This window comes from Saccostrea echinata, unplaced genomic scaffold (genome assembly GCF_033153115.1).
Source record: "Saccostrea echinata isolate AGI-Se365-2 ecotype Australia unplaced genomic scaffold, CSIRO_AGI_Sech_v1 ptg000010l, whole genome shotgun sequence".
Lineage (NCBI taxonomy): Eukaryota > Metazoa > Mollusca > Bivalvia > Ostreida > Ostreidae > Saccostrea > Saccostrea echinata.
This window is the reverse complement of record NW_026889759.1, coordinates 6302501-6321916: the sequence shown is the minus strand read 5'-3', so window position 1 is coordinate 6321916 and position 19416 is coordinate 6302501. Positions and strand designations below refer to the sequence as shown.

General features: G+C 35.2%; 3 protein-coding genes across 3 annotated transcripts in view; 2 read left to right on the top strand and 1 right to left on the bottom strand.

Moving 5' to 3' along the window:
* LOC133184256 (transcription factor ATOH8-like) overlaps positions 1–19416 on the bottom strand; it is a 186456-nt gene that overhangs the window by 112850 nt on the left and 54190 nt on the right. The window lies entirely within an intron of this gene.
* Positions 784–5567, top strand: LOC133184641 (neuronal acetylcholine receptor subunit beta-3-like). The gene is made up of 5 exons (XM_061319723.1): positions 784–1488; positions 1642–2394; position 3156; positions 4415–4635; positions 4833–5567. Exons 1-5 carry the CDS (start codon positions 955–957, stop codon positions 5529–5531), a joined length of 2208 nt encoding a protein of 735 aa, XP_061175707.1. The 5' UTR covers positions 784–954; the 3' UTR covers positions 5532–5567.
* LOC133184640 (uncharacterized) lies at positions 9535–13546 on the top strand. The gene is made up of 4 exons (XM_061319722.1): positions 9535–9715; positions 9951–10390; positions 12843–13011; positions 13107–13546. Exons 1-4 carry the CDS (start codon positions 9535–9537, stop codon positions 13544–13546), a joined length of 1230 nt encoding a protein of 409 aa, XP_061175706.1.

Sequence of the window (19416 nt, the reverse complement as noted above, 5' to 3'; positions counted from 1 at the left end):
CATACATATTTACATTTAGATTACTATGAGTTTTTTGAGCTTTTGGGCGGGTGGTAATATTTTAGCGTTAAAGTTTTAATAAATGATTATTCATTTCTGCGAATTTTTAATGTACAGTAGATACATATATATTAGATACATATATTTATTATCACTTAAATGTCACAAATATGTGTAACGAAAAAGCACCAATCATCTCTGAATTATTTTTCCCCGTAGCATATCTCTTTTTCTTATTTCAAATTTTTTTTATGATTGGAATAATGAACTGCATTAAAAGTTTTTAAATACATGTTCAGAATTCATTTTATTCAATACTTTCTACCTTAAAAAACTGTATAGAAATTAACATAAGGTCTCATTTAGGGGAAGTCGGGGTGTATCGGCTTATTACAAAGGGAAGAAAAAAAATGAGCAGATCTTCCAAATAACCTACATAAAAATGCAAGGAGAGAGAGAGAGAGTTTCATAATAAAAGCAAATTATATTTCCGAAATTTTCTAACCAAATTTGCTTGATTGTAACCAGATACTGAAGATTATGATGATTTTTGTGTTAATTTTCAAAAGATATGTGTCAGAACGATATTTCTTTTATTCCCTTAACTTCACGGAGGGACCGAAAAATCATTTACTGGCACTATTGCAAAGATTTGATTCTAACCAAAAACACTCAGATCATGTATAGAAAATGTAAGACCTCAAATCAAAGATATCATTTATGAAACACTGAACTGAGGTGTTTGCGATTCATTGTTGAGAAACAAATTGAAGTTTGATCAGGAGGATTTAAATTTGAGTTTTATCGGCATGAATCTGGACACCTTTGTTTTAAGATGAACATTTGATTAAATGTCGAGGTAGAATCATTTTAACAAAACATTGAACCAAATTGCGTCAAGTAATTTAAACGATTCCTTAATAATGAAGACATCATAAAAATTGAAGCAACAAAATGGCGGATAAGTGTTTCTTTTCCTTGGTGGTTCTAACATTCTGTTGTATTACTCTTGTTTTATCCAACACTCCAACAAAATTCAAAACTTGGTTGGGTAGTGAGCCATATCTGTCTTACAACAAGCGTATTTTTCCGCGCTCGAATCAAAATGACAATGTCACAGTGGAGATCAAATATTACCTCATCGCCATCAACGGTTTTGATGAAGTGGCTGGCCAAATGGAAACAGCAGGCTACATGAAGGTTAAATGGAATACGGAACTTCTAACATGGTCCTCAACAGATATTCCGTCCATTACCTTACCACAAGATAATTTTTGGCTTCCATCTTTGGTGGTTTCTAATTCTGTGAATTCGCTTTTTGAGTTGGGGCATAAGAGTTACCCCGTCAGGATAGACAGTAATGGAGACTGTGAGTGGACCGTGGGGATCGTGGCTAAGACAGCTTGTGCAGTTGACGTTTCTTATTATCCATTCGACGTACAAAGTTGTAAAGTTACACTAAATCCTTGGGGATTCAATGATAATCAGGTATATTTACTACATGTTATACGATATTTGCAATATATTTTCATATTCACTTGTCATAAAAGTAAAGATATTCCCTTCATCAAAAATTGCAAAATTTGCAGCAAGTAACATATAATTAATAAAGAATTTTTCAAATCAATTTTTCTCTTTCAGATTTACCTGATGTCTACAGAAACTACAATCGATCTGACTCATTATATGGAGAATGTCCAGTGGGAAATTGTCCAGACATCTGTCGTATCAAAATCTGTCAGCAGCACTTCCTTTCTAAACCTACAAATAGAAATGAAGAGACGTCCGGGCTACTTTATTGTCAACATGGTCATCCCTATTCTTATTCTTGGACTTCTTAACGGTCTAGTCTTTCTCTTACCAGCAGACTCCGGAGAAAGAGTCGGGTTCGCGATTACAGCTTTCCTCACATTTGCTGTATTCTTGACGATGGTCTCAGCAAATTTACCCAAGGCCTCGGAGCCTATGTCCCTTCTATGTTATTTCTTGACTTTAATGTTAATAATGAGTGCCCTGTCCTGTGTCATCACAATTATGACTCTCAGGGTTTATCACCAAGATGAAGGTTCCGAAGTCCCAAAATGGCTGCGGAACGTCGTCTGCTTTCTCAACTTTGAAAAGTTTAAGAAATGGTTCTGTTCATCGAAAGGAAGCAAAAATTCTATCCATGCTGACAATGACGACCTTGATGATGACGACGACGAAATGGCACCTCCTCTCCAAAGGAAGACCGGGTTCGATGATGAAAAGTCTGAAGCATCGTCAGAAGACACCAAAGAAGAAGAGGAGGACGACACTGCACATGTCACATGGATAAAAGTTGGCAAAACTCTTGACATTTTCTTCTTTACGCTATTTGTGCTTGGAACCGTAATTATCACAGTTTTCTTCTTGGTGCCACTGGCAACAGAATCATCTACTTCATAAGCATTTTTTTTACTTTTCACGGAAGGAAAAAGTTTAATTTGTTAACATTTCTGTTTTTGACATTTGTTTTTTTTTAATTTTATTTTATCCTTTAAAAATTTGATGAATAAAATACAATAATAAAATCGAATGCAATGTTTTTATCGGTGTTTTTGATTTATTTTAATATATTTTACTACTGGGTATATCACCTCTTCACTTACGATGGCATTCCATCTATGATTAGACGTTTTCTTACAAGACAGTAAGGACATATGAGAAATTCTAGTTATTAAACAATATACCAATAGCAAGAAAAATATCAGCTTGTGTGTTTCGTTATTCATGTTGCGCCATATTCTTTATCCATATTAGATTTAGGTACATGCAGATTACAATATATAAAACTTGACTCTATGTACATTTTCCTCCAACATGTATTTAAGCATTCTTTTTTTGTTTACACAAACAAAAATCTTACTTCAAAGTACTTGGAAGTGAAATTTATAATTTGAATAGGTTACAAATTCACAAGTTAATTCACAAGTTAAATAAATGTTTCTTTTTTAATGAGAACAAGGACAAACTTTTCTCTGACACCTTACCCCCAAAATGATGCTGAATTTCACATGGAATTTACATCTAATAAGAGATTATACTACTTGATCCACTCAAGGATAACTTTGTTATCTCGAAGTCGATGGGACCAAGAAAAAGCTTCGAGATATCCGAGGATTCGAGATATAGAGGGTAAAATACTTAAAGAATAAGCGGTTGGGACTTCCAAATCACTTCAACATATCCATGGTATTCGAGATATCAGTGTTCGAGATACCGAAGTTCAACACACACACACACACACACTCTCTCTCTCTATATATATATAGTAAGACACCATAGCTTCGTTTCCCTTTTTCCATGATTCCGAGTAATTCGTGGTGAAACTTCAATAGCTGCGAGTCATACAGTCCTCAATAAATGTACGTACAACTTGATCATACCTTATAACGTATATCTGCGATATTTTTCATATGTTTATAGGTTATCTGAATTGCACTGTAGAGAAGAGGGTATGAAAATTTCACCTTTAATTATTTTCAATTATTTATTTACATGTATGTATTTATTCATTTATTGTAAGAAAATATGAGATTTGTGTTTGGGAACATTCTCTCTTTGTAAGGAATCTTTAAATTAGACTAATAATTTTGGTGCAGCAGATCTCATAACTTCGGTATAAGATTGCAATTTCTAAACAATCTTTACGCCTTACTTCTTAACATAGATGCTTATTTTGGTAAATACTAAAACTCGAAATGCTTGGATCAAACAATGAAATTGCAGATATGCAATATTTGAGGAAATTTTTCCAAGATAAAGTAAAATGTATTTAAATAACACAAACAAATCAATTCTACATCTTTTCCTTTATTTAAACCAGAATTTAGCTACATATTTAAAGCGTACGTGAAATGCATCTGCTCATGTCATTGATCAACAGGGTCAGCAAGATATTTAACTGAATATTTGACAATTAAGCCCATTGTTTTGATTTAAACGACCAATGATTTAATTATCATGTAAGGTTGTATAACGCATGTGCAGTTCGAAACATAATTCTAACGTGAATGAAAAACTGAAACACTGACGAGGAAAAAGAAAACAGAAAATATGAGATTCATCAAAAGAAAAATATTTCTAGGGTCTTGCTTGGTTATTTTATGTTTATCATTAACTGTAGATTGCCAGCAAAACCCTGGACCCTCGGATTTTAAGGCGTGGTTGGGGCAAGCTCCATACGACTCCTACAACATGAAAGTTTTCCCGCGAAACAACCAAAATGACAACGTTACGGTAGATTTATCATTTTACCTGATTGCCATCACGGACTTCGACGAAGTCGCTGGACAAATAGAGATGGTGGCATACATAACGGCCAAGTGGGAGAACCAACTTCTCATATGGTCCAGTGTTCAAAGTCCGATGGTGTCCCTGCTTCTTCCACAAGATTACCTTTGGAAACCATCACTTGTCCTATCCAATTCTGTCGAATCCCTGAAAGAACTAGGGGACCAGAGCTACAGGATTCGCATAGACAATTATGGGAATCACGAATGGGTGGTCGGGATCGTGTCGAAGACAGCATGTTCGGTTGACATTACTTACTATCCTTTTGATAAACAATCCTGTAACATTACTTTTAATCCATGGGGCTATACCCAAGATCAGGTAAGACTTTTGTAAAATAGAAATTAGCTTCATTTTTTCAACTGAAATACAATTTTTAGATATTATTGTTCATTTGAGATTTTAATTTTTCACTTTGTTTATCGTCAACGTCTAAAAATTTCAGGTACTTGTTCCTGAGTAGAGCAGTTTTATATGAGATTTTCTAATTATGTGAAAACTTTTCGATTTTATTATAGATAGACCTGGTTACCGAAAACACCGAAGTTGATTTGACTCATTACCAGGAAAACGTAGAGTGGACAATCGCTAGCACCGTGGTGGATAAATTAATTCTGCACAATAATGTCTACCTCAATTTTGTTCTAAAGCTAGAAAGAAAACCTGGTTACTTCATCATCAACATGATTATTCCGATACTTATCCTCAGCCTTTTGAACGGCCTAGTATTTTTACTTCCTGCAGACTCTGGTGAGCGAGTAGGCTATGCTATCACAGCTTTCCTTACCTTTGCAGTTTTTCTGTCAATGGTTTCTGAAAATCTGCCGAAAGCGTCCGAGCCTATGTCTATGCTGTGTTATTTCCTTACCCTGATGTTGTGTCTGAGTGCTCTATCTACTATAATCACTATTCTTATTCTCCGGGTTCATCATCAGCATGAGGATTCGGAATGCCCGAAATTCCTACGCCACATCATTGCATTTATTAAGTGTGATAAATGCAAAAAGTGGTGCTGTACCCCGAAAAAGGTCAAGGAAATAAACCCGGATGATGAAGAGGAGGAAGAAGACGAACTTGGAGAGAACCCGGATGATACAAAACATATTACTTGGAAGGTTGCAGCCAGAGTTTTGGACTATTTCTTTTTCCTTGTTTTTCTTGGAGCAACGTCGGCTATTTCTGTTTTGTTTCTTATTCCACTTGCAATGGCTGGATAAGAGAGAGAGAGAGAGAGAGAGAGAGAGAGAGAGAGAGAGAGACCTAAGTCCATAGCATTACTGTTAATGAAGCTTTAAAAATATGATTGTAATTTCTTCCATTAATCAATTCACTGTTTATTGCTTCTATGATCTTGTTACAGTGAAACTACGAAAAGATACGCAAAATCAATAACGTTAATAAAGAGTTATTCCACTGAATAGAGTAATATATATATATACGAATGAATCTGTTTTATGGAAAGGGGGAAATTGTCGATGTCAATGGGGTTCAAGGCAAGACAGCTATTTATAGATGTATTGACTGAATTGCTAGGATGTTTCAATGACTTACATATCTATTCATGCAAAATATAATTTTTCTCAAATTTCAAAGTTTATTTTCTAAACTAAGTTGTCTTCTGAAAGCATTGTACATCAGAATCAGAAACAAAGTAATATTAAATAAATGTCTTGTTTTTTTTAACCATGTGTTATATAACTTGTTTTCGCAGGATTATCATTTTTGCCTTTTAGTTCAGTCATTAATATTTTATTTATTGATCACCGCCAAAATGATTATTATAATGAATACATAGAGAATTAAATATATATATATATATATATATATATATATATATATATATATATATATATATATATATAACTGATTGTGTAATTGATGATAGCGCTAAATATCGATCTACAATAAAATGACATTCATTAAGCGATATGTATATATAAGTGTCAACAGTAAAATTTGAAATCCTTGAGTAAGGTTGAATAAGTTAAAAACTTTAAAAGTGCTGATAATGTAACGCTCTGCTAATATCAATTCTATTAAAAGGTTAGTCTCAATATATATTGTGTGAACCGTTGTCTAAGATTGTGATCAGCCACCTGAAACCTGTAACGTTTATAATTACTAATTAATTACCACCCAAAAAAATTGTCGTCCTTTTAAATTGAAATGTCCGAATAATGCAACAAAATCTATGTTCTTTATCTCATTTCTCAATCGAATAAATTGTTTTTGAAGTTAAGACATAGTTGTTTAGCCTTCTGGAAAAAGGCGTATCACGAATCTGGCAAGATATCACGTCCAAATATCCTAAACAATCGCTCTGTGCACTGTTTTTTGGCCATATTGATTATGTTCGATTAGGCGCATCATTGACGACAAAAGATAAAATGAATTTATCTCTGTTACCCCCAAGTGTAATACATGTTGTGCCAACTGGGAATTTAAAACATAAATGTCATTAAGACTATACATAAAACAAAGATAACTGATATGCAAGTTAAGCCGCTAATTACGTAGCAAAAACCTTAACTACAATTTAGTAAAGCCGTGTTTTAACGGATTTCAATGTGCAAAATACATAATCCTCTTTTACATATACGCAAAAATTATATTCATACCCGGTGAGATAGGGCAATGGCATTTTTTTTTAGCGTTTAACATCTGATTTCAAACAACATTAACAGATTTAAGCTTCAATCTATTTTTAAAAAAGTACTTTGAAAAAGAACTGTAATTTAAATACGTATGTTCTCCATAGTATTGAAAATAATTTATATTTAACGGGAAAAAGTTAGGTTCATTGTTGTACTGTTATATTATACAAAATAATGATGACTTCTTCAGGAATTTTCACTAAAATCCAAATGTATTATTAAATATAAAACATAATTATTGAAAGCTGGTATTCATCTGTATGAAGAACCCCCCCCCCCCCCTACATTTTAAGTTAAAATGTCAATTTAATAATGAAAATTAACAATTTTTGGAATTTTTAACTTCCTTCGAAGTCCAAAGTGGAACAACTCTGTTAACCAGTCCTTGTGGCCAGTAAATGATAATCGTCACCCTTATAGAGTACTCACAAGAAAATAAAAACCATGTAATTAGTATACATCATCAGAGTTAGTTGTTTGACGTGGATAATTTTTATCATTGTCATTATCATCGCTAAGTATCATTTGAACATATACTTTGATGCGGTGCTTGTTGTACAAATTGACTAGTAAAGTCCATCGAACACAAACACGTTTACGGAGAATATTGAAAATGGACTTCATCGCCTAGTTTTCCTATCCTTTGGGGCAGCCTCCTTCTTTCCAGATTCGGGACCTGGTTGTTTTTGTAACCAATCAGGAGGATCTCTTAATGATGAACGACGCCGTTCCAGATACTTCTTGTCTGGTGTTTCTAGAGAAACGGATCCTCTCCGGCCACCCCCGGTACCTCCCACGAGTAAACCACCCGTTAAAGATCCGCGCCTTTCGAGACCTCTAATGTCCGAAGCATCATGCTGAAGAGATCCTCGTCTTCCAGCACGAACCGGTTTTTCGTTCTTGGCAACTGGGAGCACAATTGGTTCTTTATTTTTCGGATCTTTTTTATCCCTTTTATTTCGAGTTGTCTTTTTGTTCTTATTCGTATTTGCATTTAAGTTAAGTTTAGCAAGTTCTTCTTTTACACTGTAAACTAATTTTTCATTGGACAGATTCGCTAGATTCTTCGTATCTTCTTCATCAATCTTTTCCTCCTTTGTATTTTGAGGCCATTCATTTATTTCTGTTTCTGGAGGGTTTTCTACATTTTGTCGCTCTATTTCACGTATCTGTTGTTCATAAGCTTTTTGACTCCTCTGAAATTGGAACTCTTTTTCTTTTTGAACTTCGCGAGAAGCTTCCGCTTTCACTTTCTCTAAAGAAATAATGATTCCGTCCTTACCCAGCCTCTCCACTTGTTTTTCCTCTAAGGTCTCGATTCTATCGAGACATTGTTTTAATCGAATTCGAAAATGCTTCTCTCGAAGTTGACGTCTTATTTCCGATTTTTGAATAGCCTCTTTAATCTTTGCAATCCTTTCATCTATATCATCCGTTGGAGGAAGATCGGATATATCCGATGAAAAAGAAATTTTCCTTACAGGAGACTGCGCAATTTCCGTCATGTTTCTTTCACCAATTCAACTCCTCAATCATCTGTATTATGCTAAAAAATGCATGCAGCAAAGAATGATTTGCAGGGATTTATGCATTTATGGAGGGATTACTGACATGAACCCGAAATAATCATTTAAGCCATTTACTTTTTCCCGAGTCAGATGAATCACCGATTATCGGGTATTACTTGAGTATATAAACTTGTTTTCGTGTAAGGTATTAGTATGTCCAATTTAGGGATTTTATTAGTACACATAATCTTGTTTATTAAGTTTATGATTAAGTAACAGGTACAATGTACATTCATTGCAGTTTTTTCCTCCATTTTTGCAAGAAGTAGAATATTTTCCCTGAGCTTGTGTAAGTACAAGGCTTTGTACTTAAGTGTCTTATTGAGGTGTCAAGATTTGAAGTAGTAATAAAACGAATTAGCACACTTAGTAAATGTCACATCGACTGATTATACTTGGCCCTTGACATTTTATTTAAAAGAAGCTTACTTTAATTACAATAACTACATCCCCCCCCCCCTTCAACAACTAAAAGCCCACAGAAATGATGACAATCCATACTTTTCTGTACTTCTTTGAAAGTCTAATTTCTTTATGTTTGCATACTATCAACAAAAGAAAAAAAAAATTTCGCATCTTTTATCATATACATTGAACCAAGGAAAGTACGAATTCTCACCAGGAAATCGTGACCATTAAACTGTGGAGTTATGATGAAATGAGATACGCTTTCTTTATTTAAGCTATGATAATTCAACAAGAGCATGGAGATAAATTTTGGAGAATACTTTTGTAGATGATCAAACCACAAGAAAAAACAATAATTCTAGATATCAAACTCAGATTTCACCAACACAAAATGTTGGTATCTTTTTCAATATCAGTATGGAGTATAATGCCATTATCTATGTAACTGTTATTCGTCCCCTCTGGGTTAAACTTGATTAACATAATATCTGTACTTTGACTTTACTAGATAATCTTGTAGGCTTAAAAGTGTAATTATCTTTATCAGATATATTCTTACAATTCATAATTACAAGCCTTACAGACAAAAAATGCTGGTTTTCCTGTTGTTCTTTGCTGCTTGTAATGGTTTACTTCTTAATGGAGAAGGAGGAATTCTCCCTGATGCCTCCCAAGACCATCGCATCCAAGACATAATGGCAGAAATCATCAGACTTCAGCGAGATATTGCTGATTTAAACAAACAAAATGCTGATTTAAACAAACAAATCGGTAAGAATTTCGACAATCTATTTTGTAATGTAAATACATGTACTGTATTTACTGTGGGTTTTTTTTAGTACAATGAATAAAAACAAAGCGATGAAGTTTTAGGGGGAAAAGTAATCAAAAAAATGTATATGTAAAATAAATTAAAAAGCAAAAACAAAATACAAACATGGTCTTTCTGATGAAAAGTATTAAATATGTATATTTCGTAGAATAAGCCAATATTTGATATTTACAGCTACTATGCAAGCCAAAGATCTGAGTATTGCTTTCTTTACCTATCTAACCAATGATATGGTCAATCCATCTGCCGGAACAAAGATGTCTTTTCATGGGGTAGACACTAACATTGGTAGTGCGTACGATTCTACAACAGGAATATTTACAGCTCCTATATCGGGGACTTATAATTTTGCATTTACTGCTTCCGTACCCCAGAACCCCTCTTCTCATCAGGTCCATATTTTCTTGAAGAAAAATGGAAAAAATGAAATGTATATTTTTCTGGATTACCATACTCAATTTTGGTTACAACGAAGTTCTTCAACTGTGTTGCATTTGAACAAAGGTGACCAAATTTGGATGGAAATTGTTTCAGTCAGTGGCCAAATTACCGTGGCGGGTTATTCTTCCGCAGAAGATAGATACCACACTCATTTTTCTGGTTTTCTCATACATGCAGATTAAAATTGTGTACCATTAGTGAATTCTATCTTGAATCTATCAAGTAACGTCTACTTTCTTTCAAATTCATGAGTAATTTTTGTGAAAAAAAATTGAATACATGTATTTAAAGGCAAATAAAATACGTAACATATAAACATACATAGAGAGAATGTGGTAAACTACATGCAATGACTCCTTTGAGTTAAATGATACTTTTTTAAACCTTTATCGTTTTATCAAAATAAAGACGTTCGACAAAATCCCATGCATTTTTTGCATTAAAATTATATTTTTTTTATTTATTCAAACAAAAGTTGCAACATTGAAGAAAAAAAAATACATGTACATGTAATCTGCGTTATTAATTTTTTCCATTTATTACATTTTCTGGTTTGTATACGACAGTCAGCTGCTTCCTGCCAACTGCTCACTGCTTCTGCTAAAAGATTATAATGCCTATTGTTATTTTTAATACGCATGCTTGAATGCAACAATATTGGAAATCCATATATGATAACCAGGTGCTGATTGCCACTGCCAACTGCCCACTACCAGTGCTTAACAGAACTCTAAAATGCCCTGATATGTAAAATAATCCAAAAGTTTTGACGAGGGGGATACACAATAATATAAGAATAAAAAAAAGATTGAGGGGAAAAGAAAATCTAATTATCAGTTTAATTTTCTATATCTCAAACGAGAAGTCCATTCATAAGGGGTTGGGTTCAGATACGATAAACTCTAATTAGGGCCCTGGCTAATATTGGCCGATAAATTTATTTATATTAGAAACACTACGGAAAATCATATATTCTTTGCCTAGGGTTAAATATCTTGTAATATCGTTAGCGGGTTTTTTTTTTTAAAATACTTTGTTATAAATCACAAGGCACGTAATTTTGATTTTTCATAAATGTGTATAATTTGAATCAGTCTAATGGTTTATGTTACCCAGGGCCCTATTTAGAGCTAATTGTATTTAACCCTCTACAATGTACCTATCCCTCTGAGTGACCTCCTCAACATAAAATGAATTGTCTATGAAAAAATAATAGATATAAATGTTTGTTAATACTTGGATTAACGGTTGCAATAAAAAAAAAACTTGCAGAAAACTCTTACTCGGATTATGTACTTTTTTCTTCAATATGGTTACAATTGTTGAACTCCGCCATTTCATATTTCGCTCTGCATAAAGTTCTTCAAAAAGTTTTTTAACTTGTCTAACTCTTCTTTGTATATTGGTTTTGATTACAACCTTATGTTAGTAGTCTTTGAAAGCAAAAACATATAACATTTAGAGAAATTTCAAATAATCAGCAAAATGGTAGAACACCGTTTACGTCCGAGGTTAATGTGCGAGATACGAGCCACCCGAGGAGCTCCGAGTGATTTGCGCAAGTTATTTTGAAGGGGGAGGAGGAATTACAGACATTATTTCGGGGCAAATTGCGAGTCTCAATTCTCTATATCTGTAGGAAAGGCTATCACAAGGGGTGGAAGGCGTTGGGGTAGCATAAGATAAAATCTTACTTCGGTCTTGGATAACACTTGCTGATAATTTTATTTACGTGAGAAACACTACAGAGAGGTCACAGATACTATTGTATTGTAATATCTTTCAGTATTTCATCTTCCTTTACCTTTCACTATGTCATACAAATAACTATTTAAAAAAATATTGAAAGAACATGGCGGCCTTGGGTAACTTCCGATGTTAACGTCTGTCTGAGGGTCGGTGAAACCATCAGTCAGACTCTTCTCCCCCTTCCCATCTCAAGATTTTCTTTACTGGAAAATGAATAGTCCTACATGTAGTAAAACCCTTTTATAAATAAAATTTCTACACCATAATCAAATGTGCATTCCACCTCTTAATAAATTGGTTTTCCATAAGTGCGTTTAGTCACAGTTCAAATATATTTTGCCCCAATTTCATATGCTTACCCCCCCCCCCCCAAAAAAAATGTCCGCCAAACACTAAAAAAATTAAATTTTCATCATCATAACTTAAAAAGTATGATCATTTAAACAGGATCACTCGTCCATATGAAGTAACATATATAGTTATCATGCGTAGTAACGCAAAAGGAGCACCTTTATAAACATTAAAAAAAATGTTGTCCTCAATTTATAATCCATTTTGGTCATTTTATCGTTTACCCATTGCATCGAATACATGTAAAACAAGTTAAAAAGTTTTCTATCAGTTAAAAAATGGCGTTGTTGTCATTTTTCCTTTTGCAGGTCTGTTGACCTCAAGGTAAACTACCCGAAATAAGATTCCAAAGAAAGAAACCCATTTATGCTCATTGCTATCACCAATTCTTGACATACATAGATAACTTCAATGACGGCCAATTGAAAATCAGCTCCTCTCCAACCTATTCTCAAGTTTTGAGTAACATACATAGATTACCAACTAGTATTCCGCACCATCTCCTCATTTTAGGTTCAAATTCAGAACACAATGTTTGTCGTTTTCATGCTATGCTTTGCGGTGTCTGAGGGACTTCTTGTTAACGGAGATGGAGGATCCATTCCAAATGCTGCCTTAGAACAGCATATTCAAAACATGATGGAAGAAATCGTACGTCTGCAGCGAGATGTTGTGGAACTTAACAAAGAGATAGGTAAACAAAAGATTGATTAAATGTTATGCCGATTAAGACTGACATGTTTTAATGAAACTAATTTCAAAATAAAATCAAAATTGAATTCTTTACAGCCAACATGAAAGCCAAAGATCAAAGTGTGGCTTTCTTTGCCTATTTGGAAAACGACGTCGTGTCTCCAGCAGCCGGTACAAAGCTTGTGTTTGAGGGAACAGAACTGAACATTGCCAATGCTTATGATGCAGCGCAAGGAATATTCACTGCACCTACATCGGGGACATACCACTTTGCCTTTGTTGGTTCTTCACCATCTGAAAGTACGCCACACGGAATGCATGTATATTTGAAGAAAAATGGCAAAAGCGAAATGTACGTATTTCTGGATGGAAACACGCAATATTGGCTGCAACGAAGTTCTTCTACTGTTGTTCATCTGACTAAAGGAGATCGAGTTTGGATGGAGGCCAGTGGTGATTCTACTTTAGGAGGACACAGGCAGTCTGATAATGCTTACCACTCACATTTCTCTGGATTTCTTATCCAAGCTGACTGAAGCTAGTGAATGTTTTTCCGTGCTTGTTCCCTGAACAATTAACCACTACAACTACATTGATAAATAAAACCTTTTAATGAATTTGTGTTGTGTTTATGGTCTCTGAACTTTTCACTATTTGGGGTAACTTTATACATGATTTACGCTCGTCAAATCGTCCTCTAATGCTTACGAGGGTCGTTCAATAAATAATGCAAAGTGTCATCTAAAAATAGAAAAAGCACGTAAAGCAGATTCTTAATACTTTCAATCCCTAAAAGCATTCCCTTTTAACATTTACACATGTCTAAAGTCTTTGTACCCATGACCAGAGAACTTCAGCATACTCATCTTTAGAGATGCCCTAAAGACACTGATGAATAGCATTTTCTATGATATACTCGAGTAGAGTCTTTCTTTGATTGTTTTCATACGTTTTTGGAATAAAAAGGTCTCATAATGACTGAGATCTAGCGAATATGGTGGTTGGCCAAGCTTTGCTTTTCTTCAACATTTTATTCATTTCCTTATGCTCAGCGTTGTCAGGTACAGAAAAATACTCTGTAGACCAGTATTTGGACTTGCTTTGCAGGAAATCTGCTTAACTTCCCCGTGTCAAACTTTAACATAAAAGTTACCATTGATAGTTCTTCCTTTGGCTGTATGTACATGTTTTACTGGACCTCTTGAATAAAAAGAAAATTTATAAAATATATTTGGAGCCCTTGCTTCTCTTTGCAATAATAGGACAACAGCTTCCTGTTTGATTCCACATTTTATTCTTGATATTCCTTTTAAGCTATAAGAACTACACCCATGTTACGACATCTATCACTCAAGTTTATCAAATATTCTTTTTTGAAAAATGCTCATTTTTTAATAGATTGGGTCATTTAAAGTGTGTTTTCTCTGAAGCATTTGTAAGGAAATAAGGCACCCATCTGATAGAATTATTGTTTGATTTATTTCATTTGTCAGAACTCTATAAACTGTTGTGACGATGAAATGTTTAGCATCTTAGCAATATCTATCAAAGTAAATACTAGACTGAAGCTAGCAGCCAATAACAGCAGCCATTAAGCCCGTAGAAGCTAGCAGCCACTAAGGAAATTCATCAAAGGACTGAGAGTACTCTGACGCAATACTGTTTAATGCCTCATTTTCGACAATTTATAATTAATAATTAGATAATTAATGCAACACTTAATTATTTAATAATTCAAACACTTGGAGGCAGTTAAGCTCACCTGCATAAGGAAAATTATGCGGTTTCACAACAAACAAACAAAAAGAAGAAAATGTCACCATCTTTGACCGCTTAAGAATAAAACAGCATTGGAAATAGGTTAAATACTTCCGGGAGAATCCCTTTTAAGCTCTTTTACGGGTCTCAGGAACATGATGGTGCCAAAAGGCTAACCTGAAATTTGTTTACTCCTAATATTTACATTGATAAGGGTTTGAAGGTAATTTAATCTATTTTAAGTTATGATCCTTGAAGTGTGCTTCGAACAATTCCTGGCTCAAGGTAAAAGGGTCCACAGGGCTATTATATACGACCATAAAATTTAGGTTGAAGTGGTACCACCAAGTGGTGCCAGGGGCGAGTTACATATTTCAAGCAGCTATTATACCTCTTATCTTATAAGTGTGCTTTAAATCATTACTGTGGCAAGATAGAAGATTTCTAGGACTATCTTTCCCGCAATCGGTTTGAGGCTGTAACGGCACCACCAAGTGGTGCCAACGGTGGGGAACATCTTTCATGCTTTCATTTTTCAACCATCATTAACCACTAGAACAAACTAACACTAAACTGGAAAAAGTTAAGGGACTTAGGGAGTTCCTTTGTCAACTTTTTGACAGGTTCCAATGACTAGAAAAGGTCAGTTAGGTAACCTGAACTTTGTTGTTTTTCACTTTGTTTATTGATATACGACTAAAAGACAGATGTTATACCCCTTATCTTTGAAGTGTGCTTCAAATCATTACTGGGACAAGGTAGAGGGCCCTAGAACTATCATTTCCCGCTATCAGAATGGGGCTGTAGTGGTACCACCAAGTGGTGCAATGGGTGGTGCACGTATTTCAAGCATTCATTTTGAAAGCATCTTTGCCTACTAGAACAAAGTAACACTAGTGAAAGGTTAAGGACCTTACGGAGAACCACTTGCCAGGTTTTCGAAGGGTCCCGGGGAAGAAAAAGGGCCAGTAAGCTAACCTGAACTTTGTTGTTTTTCACTTTGTGTTTTAATATACGGGTTAAAGGTCAACTATTATACCTCTTATCTTTGAAGTGTGCTTCAAATCATTACTGGGGCAAGGTAGAGGGCCCCTAGGACTATCATTTCCCGCTATCAGAATGGGGCTGTAGTGGTACCACCAAGTGGCGCCATGGGTGGGGCACGTATTTCAAGCATTCATTTTGAAAGCATCTTTGGCTACTAGAACAAAGTAACACTAGTGAAAGGTTAAGGACCTTACGGAGAACCACTTGCCACGTTTTGGAAGTGTCCCTGGGAAAGGAAGGGGCCAGTTAGCTAACCTGAACTTTGTTGCTTTTCACTTTGTGTTTTAATATACGGGTTAAAGGTCAGCTATTATACCCCTTATCTTTGAAGTGTGCTTCAAATCATTACTGGGACAAGGTAGAGGGCCCCTAGGACTATCATTTCCCGCTATAAGAATGGGGCTGTAGTGGTACCACCAAGTGGTGCCATGGGTGGGGCACGTATTTCAAGCATTCATTTTGAAAGCATCTTTGCCTACTAGAACAAAGTAACACTAGTGAAAGGTTAAGGACCTTAGGGAGAACCACATGCCAGGTTTTCGAAGGGTCCTGTTGAAGAAAAAGGGCCAGTAAGCTAACATGAACTTTGTTATTTTTCACTTTGTGTTTCAATATACGGGTTAAGGGACAGCAATTACACCCTTTATCTTTGAAGTGTGCTTCAAATCATTACTGGGGCAAGGTAGAGGGCCCCTAGGACTATCATTTCCCTCTATCAGAATGTTGCTGTAGTGTTACCACCAAGTGGTGCCATGGGTGGGGCACGTATTTCAAGCATTCATTTTGAAAGCATCTTTGCCTACTAGAACAAAGTAACACTAGTGAAAGGTTAAGGACCTTAGGGAGAACTACTTGCCAGGTTTTCGTAGGGTCCTGTTGAAGGAAAAGGGCCAGTAAGCTAATCTAAACTTTGTTGTTTTTACACTTCAAAGGTAAGGGAGGTAGTAGTCTTTCTTTAACTTCATCTCACAATGCAATATAAAAAAAATGTTTGGTTTAGTCTACTGGTCCCTTCCAGGGCCAGAGAGCCGGAGATCCCTCAAAAAGTTGACAAGGTATACTAAATAAGAATACTTACCCATAGCACTGCTATTTCAAATGTTGTCCAAAGATTACAAAGAGAAAATTGCTAACAATTTGGTCCCAAACCTTAACACTACTTCTTAATCGCACCCCTACAACCCAAATGTGACAGTGGGAAACGATAGCCCTATTTTGCCTCAGTCTTGGTTGAATGCACTATTCAAAGGCAACGTTGATAATAGCTGATATTTAACTCTTTCAAACAATAGATCGTCCTTGGGTAGAGGGTATGCAGTGACCTTGAATCAATTTTTTAGATGAAAGATCAACGTCAGAAAATAGCTTTGCATAAAAAAAACTTTGTTCAGAGTATGTCTTCTCTCCCCTTGGCCTTACCTGGCTCAAACTTTACTCACAGAGTATCCATTGGCGAAGGGTGTTCAAGGACTTGAGCCATTTTTTTCAAACAAATGTCAAGGTAAAGAAAACCTCCTTGTGTAAAATCCTTGTTCAGAGCATATTTTCTCCCCGCTTGGCTCTTTTGAGCTCATATTTTATACATAGAGTCCTCTCGGGTAGAGGGTTTGCGGTGACATTGAGCCAATTTTCCAGATGAAAGGTGAAGGTAAGAAAATCTCTTTGCATAAACATATACTTGTCTAGAGCAAACGTTCTTTCTAATTTTTATAGATGAAAGGTCAAAGTCAGTAAACTCTTTGTGTACAATCCTTGTCCAGGGTTTATTTTTTTCTCTCGTTTGCCCTACCTGGATGAAACATTTATTTTCTAGGATGGTTGTCAAGTTTATAGAAAACCTCTGCAAATAAATTTCTTGTTCATTTTTCCTTCCATCAAGGTCACAAAGAAAACTACAACTGAGTTCAAGGCTTAAATTCATCACAAAATACATGACTGTTTTCATATTTTGAGTATGCAAAAATGAACCAAATTATGTTCGAAAATTACTCACATAGACCCTCGCCAGACTTGTTGCAGACCGGTAAACGGGTAAACAGGGTACAAATAGCATAATTACTATATGGGCCTGTACAAAATTGGACTAGGCAGCAATTATCATCATTATTCTAATCAAAATAACAAGAAACACACTAGAGGTGTGATAAAATATATAGAGAAACAAAGAGTTAATTTCTATTGTAAAACGTTATATTTTGTATGTTGTTAAACCATTCCCTCACGTTGATTTGGTCCCTCCCTTCGACAAGAACCAAATATCATGGCACTTTGGAAAAGTTTGCTAACATAAACATACCCTATGAATGCAAAATTTTGGGAACAGCTTTATATTGAGTATTTTGTTAGGCAAGTGTTCCACCCCACCCCCACCAGCCTTTATTTTTAGCTCATTTGATCTGACGGATGAAATAAACTTTTATTTCCGATTATAATCTCCGTTGTTGTTGTTGTCTTTGGCGTAAAATTTTTACAATATTATCTTCTCAAGAACTGCTGGACCAGTTTAAACAAAATTGCCTAAAAGTTTCCTTGGGTAAAGGGGATTTAAGTTTGTTCAAATAAGGGTAAAGCTCATTTTAAGGAGATATAAGATGACTGAAAATTTCAAAAGTCTTATTCTCAAGAACCACTGAGTCAGAAAAGTTTTATTTGAAAGCCTCATAACATAGTGTAGATTTAATTTGTCCACACATGACCCCCAGGGATAGAGTGGGGCCATAAGAGGCAATTAAAGTTTTATATTGGAACGTATAAGAAATACAAACTTTTCAAGACCCACTTGGCAAGAGCAATGGAAACTTATTGCGATAGCTTCATTACATATTGTGGAATCAAAATTGTTCTTACAAAGCACTACTCCTCCTACCGTTTTATCTAATTTGAATGAAACTGTACAAGTAGATTATACTAAGATACATTATTCTGTTAATCTTCTTTAAAGAGATTTAGTTGAACAGTGTTGTCATGGTTAGTAAGGTAGATACAGTCAAACCTCATTATCTCAAACTAGATGGGGCCACTATTAAAGTGTGAGATATCCGATGATTCGAGACAACCTTGAATTTATACATGTTATAGGTGGATTCATGAATCCCTATTTGACCCCCAGGGTGAAAATGAAAACTCCAAAACATTATTGCACATCTACAGGACACCACCCTCCATTTTCCATAAGATGATTAGGCTACTGTGTACAAAAGGCCCAGCGGCCACATCGCTCACTTGAGCACTGTGGCTAGGAAAAAGCAAAAATCAGTTTAGTATTGAAAGGCTTAAATGCATAAGTGGTCCCAACCTACCCCTAAAAGGGAGTGGGGATATGATTTGAACAAATTAAGATCTACACTAACTCAGGATGCTTACATAATTTTTTGACTAACTGTGACTTTTTTCTCTACAAGTTTGAAGTTTTATTGTGGCCCCACCCTACCCCTGGAGTTCATGATTTGAATAAACTTGAATCTACACTATCTGAGGATGCTTCCATATAAATATGACAAAAGATTTTTCCTATACACTCCTATGTTAAACTTTGATCGTCCATTGTGGCCCCACACTACCCCCGGGGGTCATGATTTAAACAAACTTGAACCCACACCAC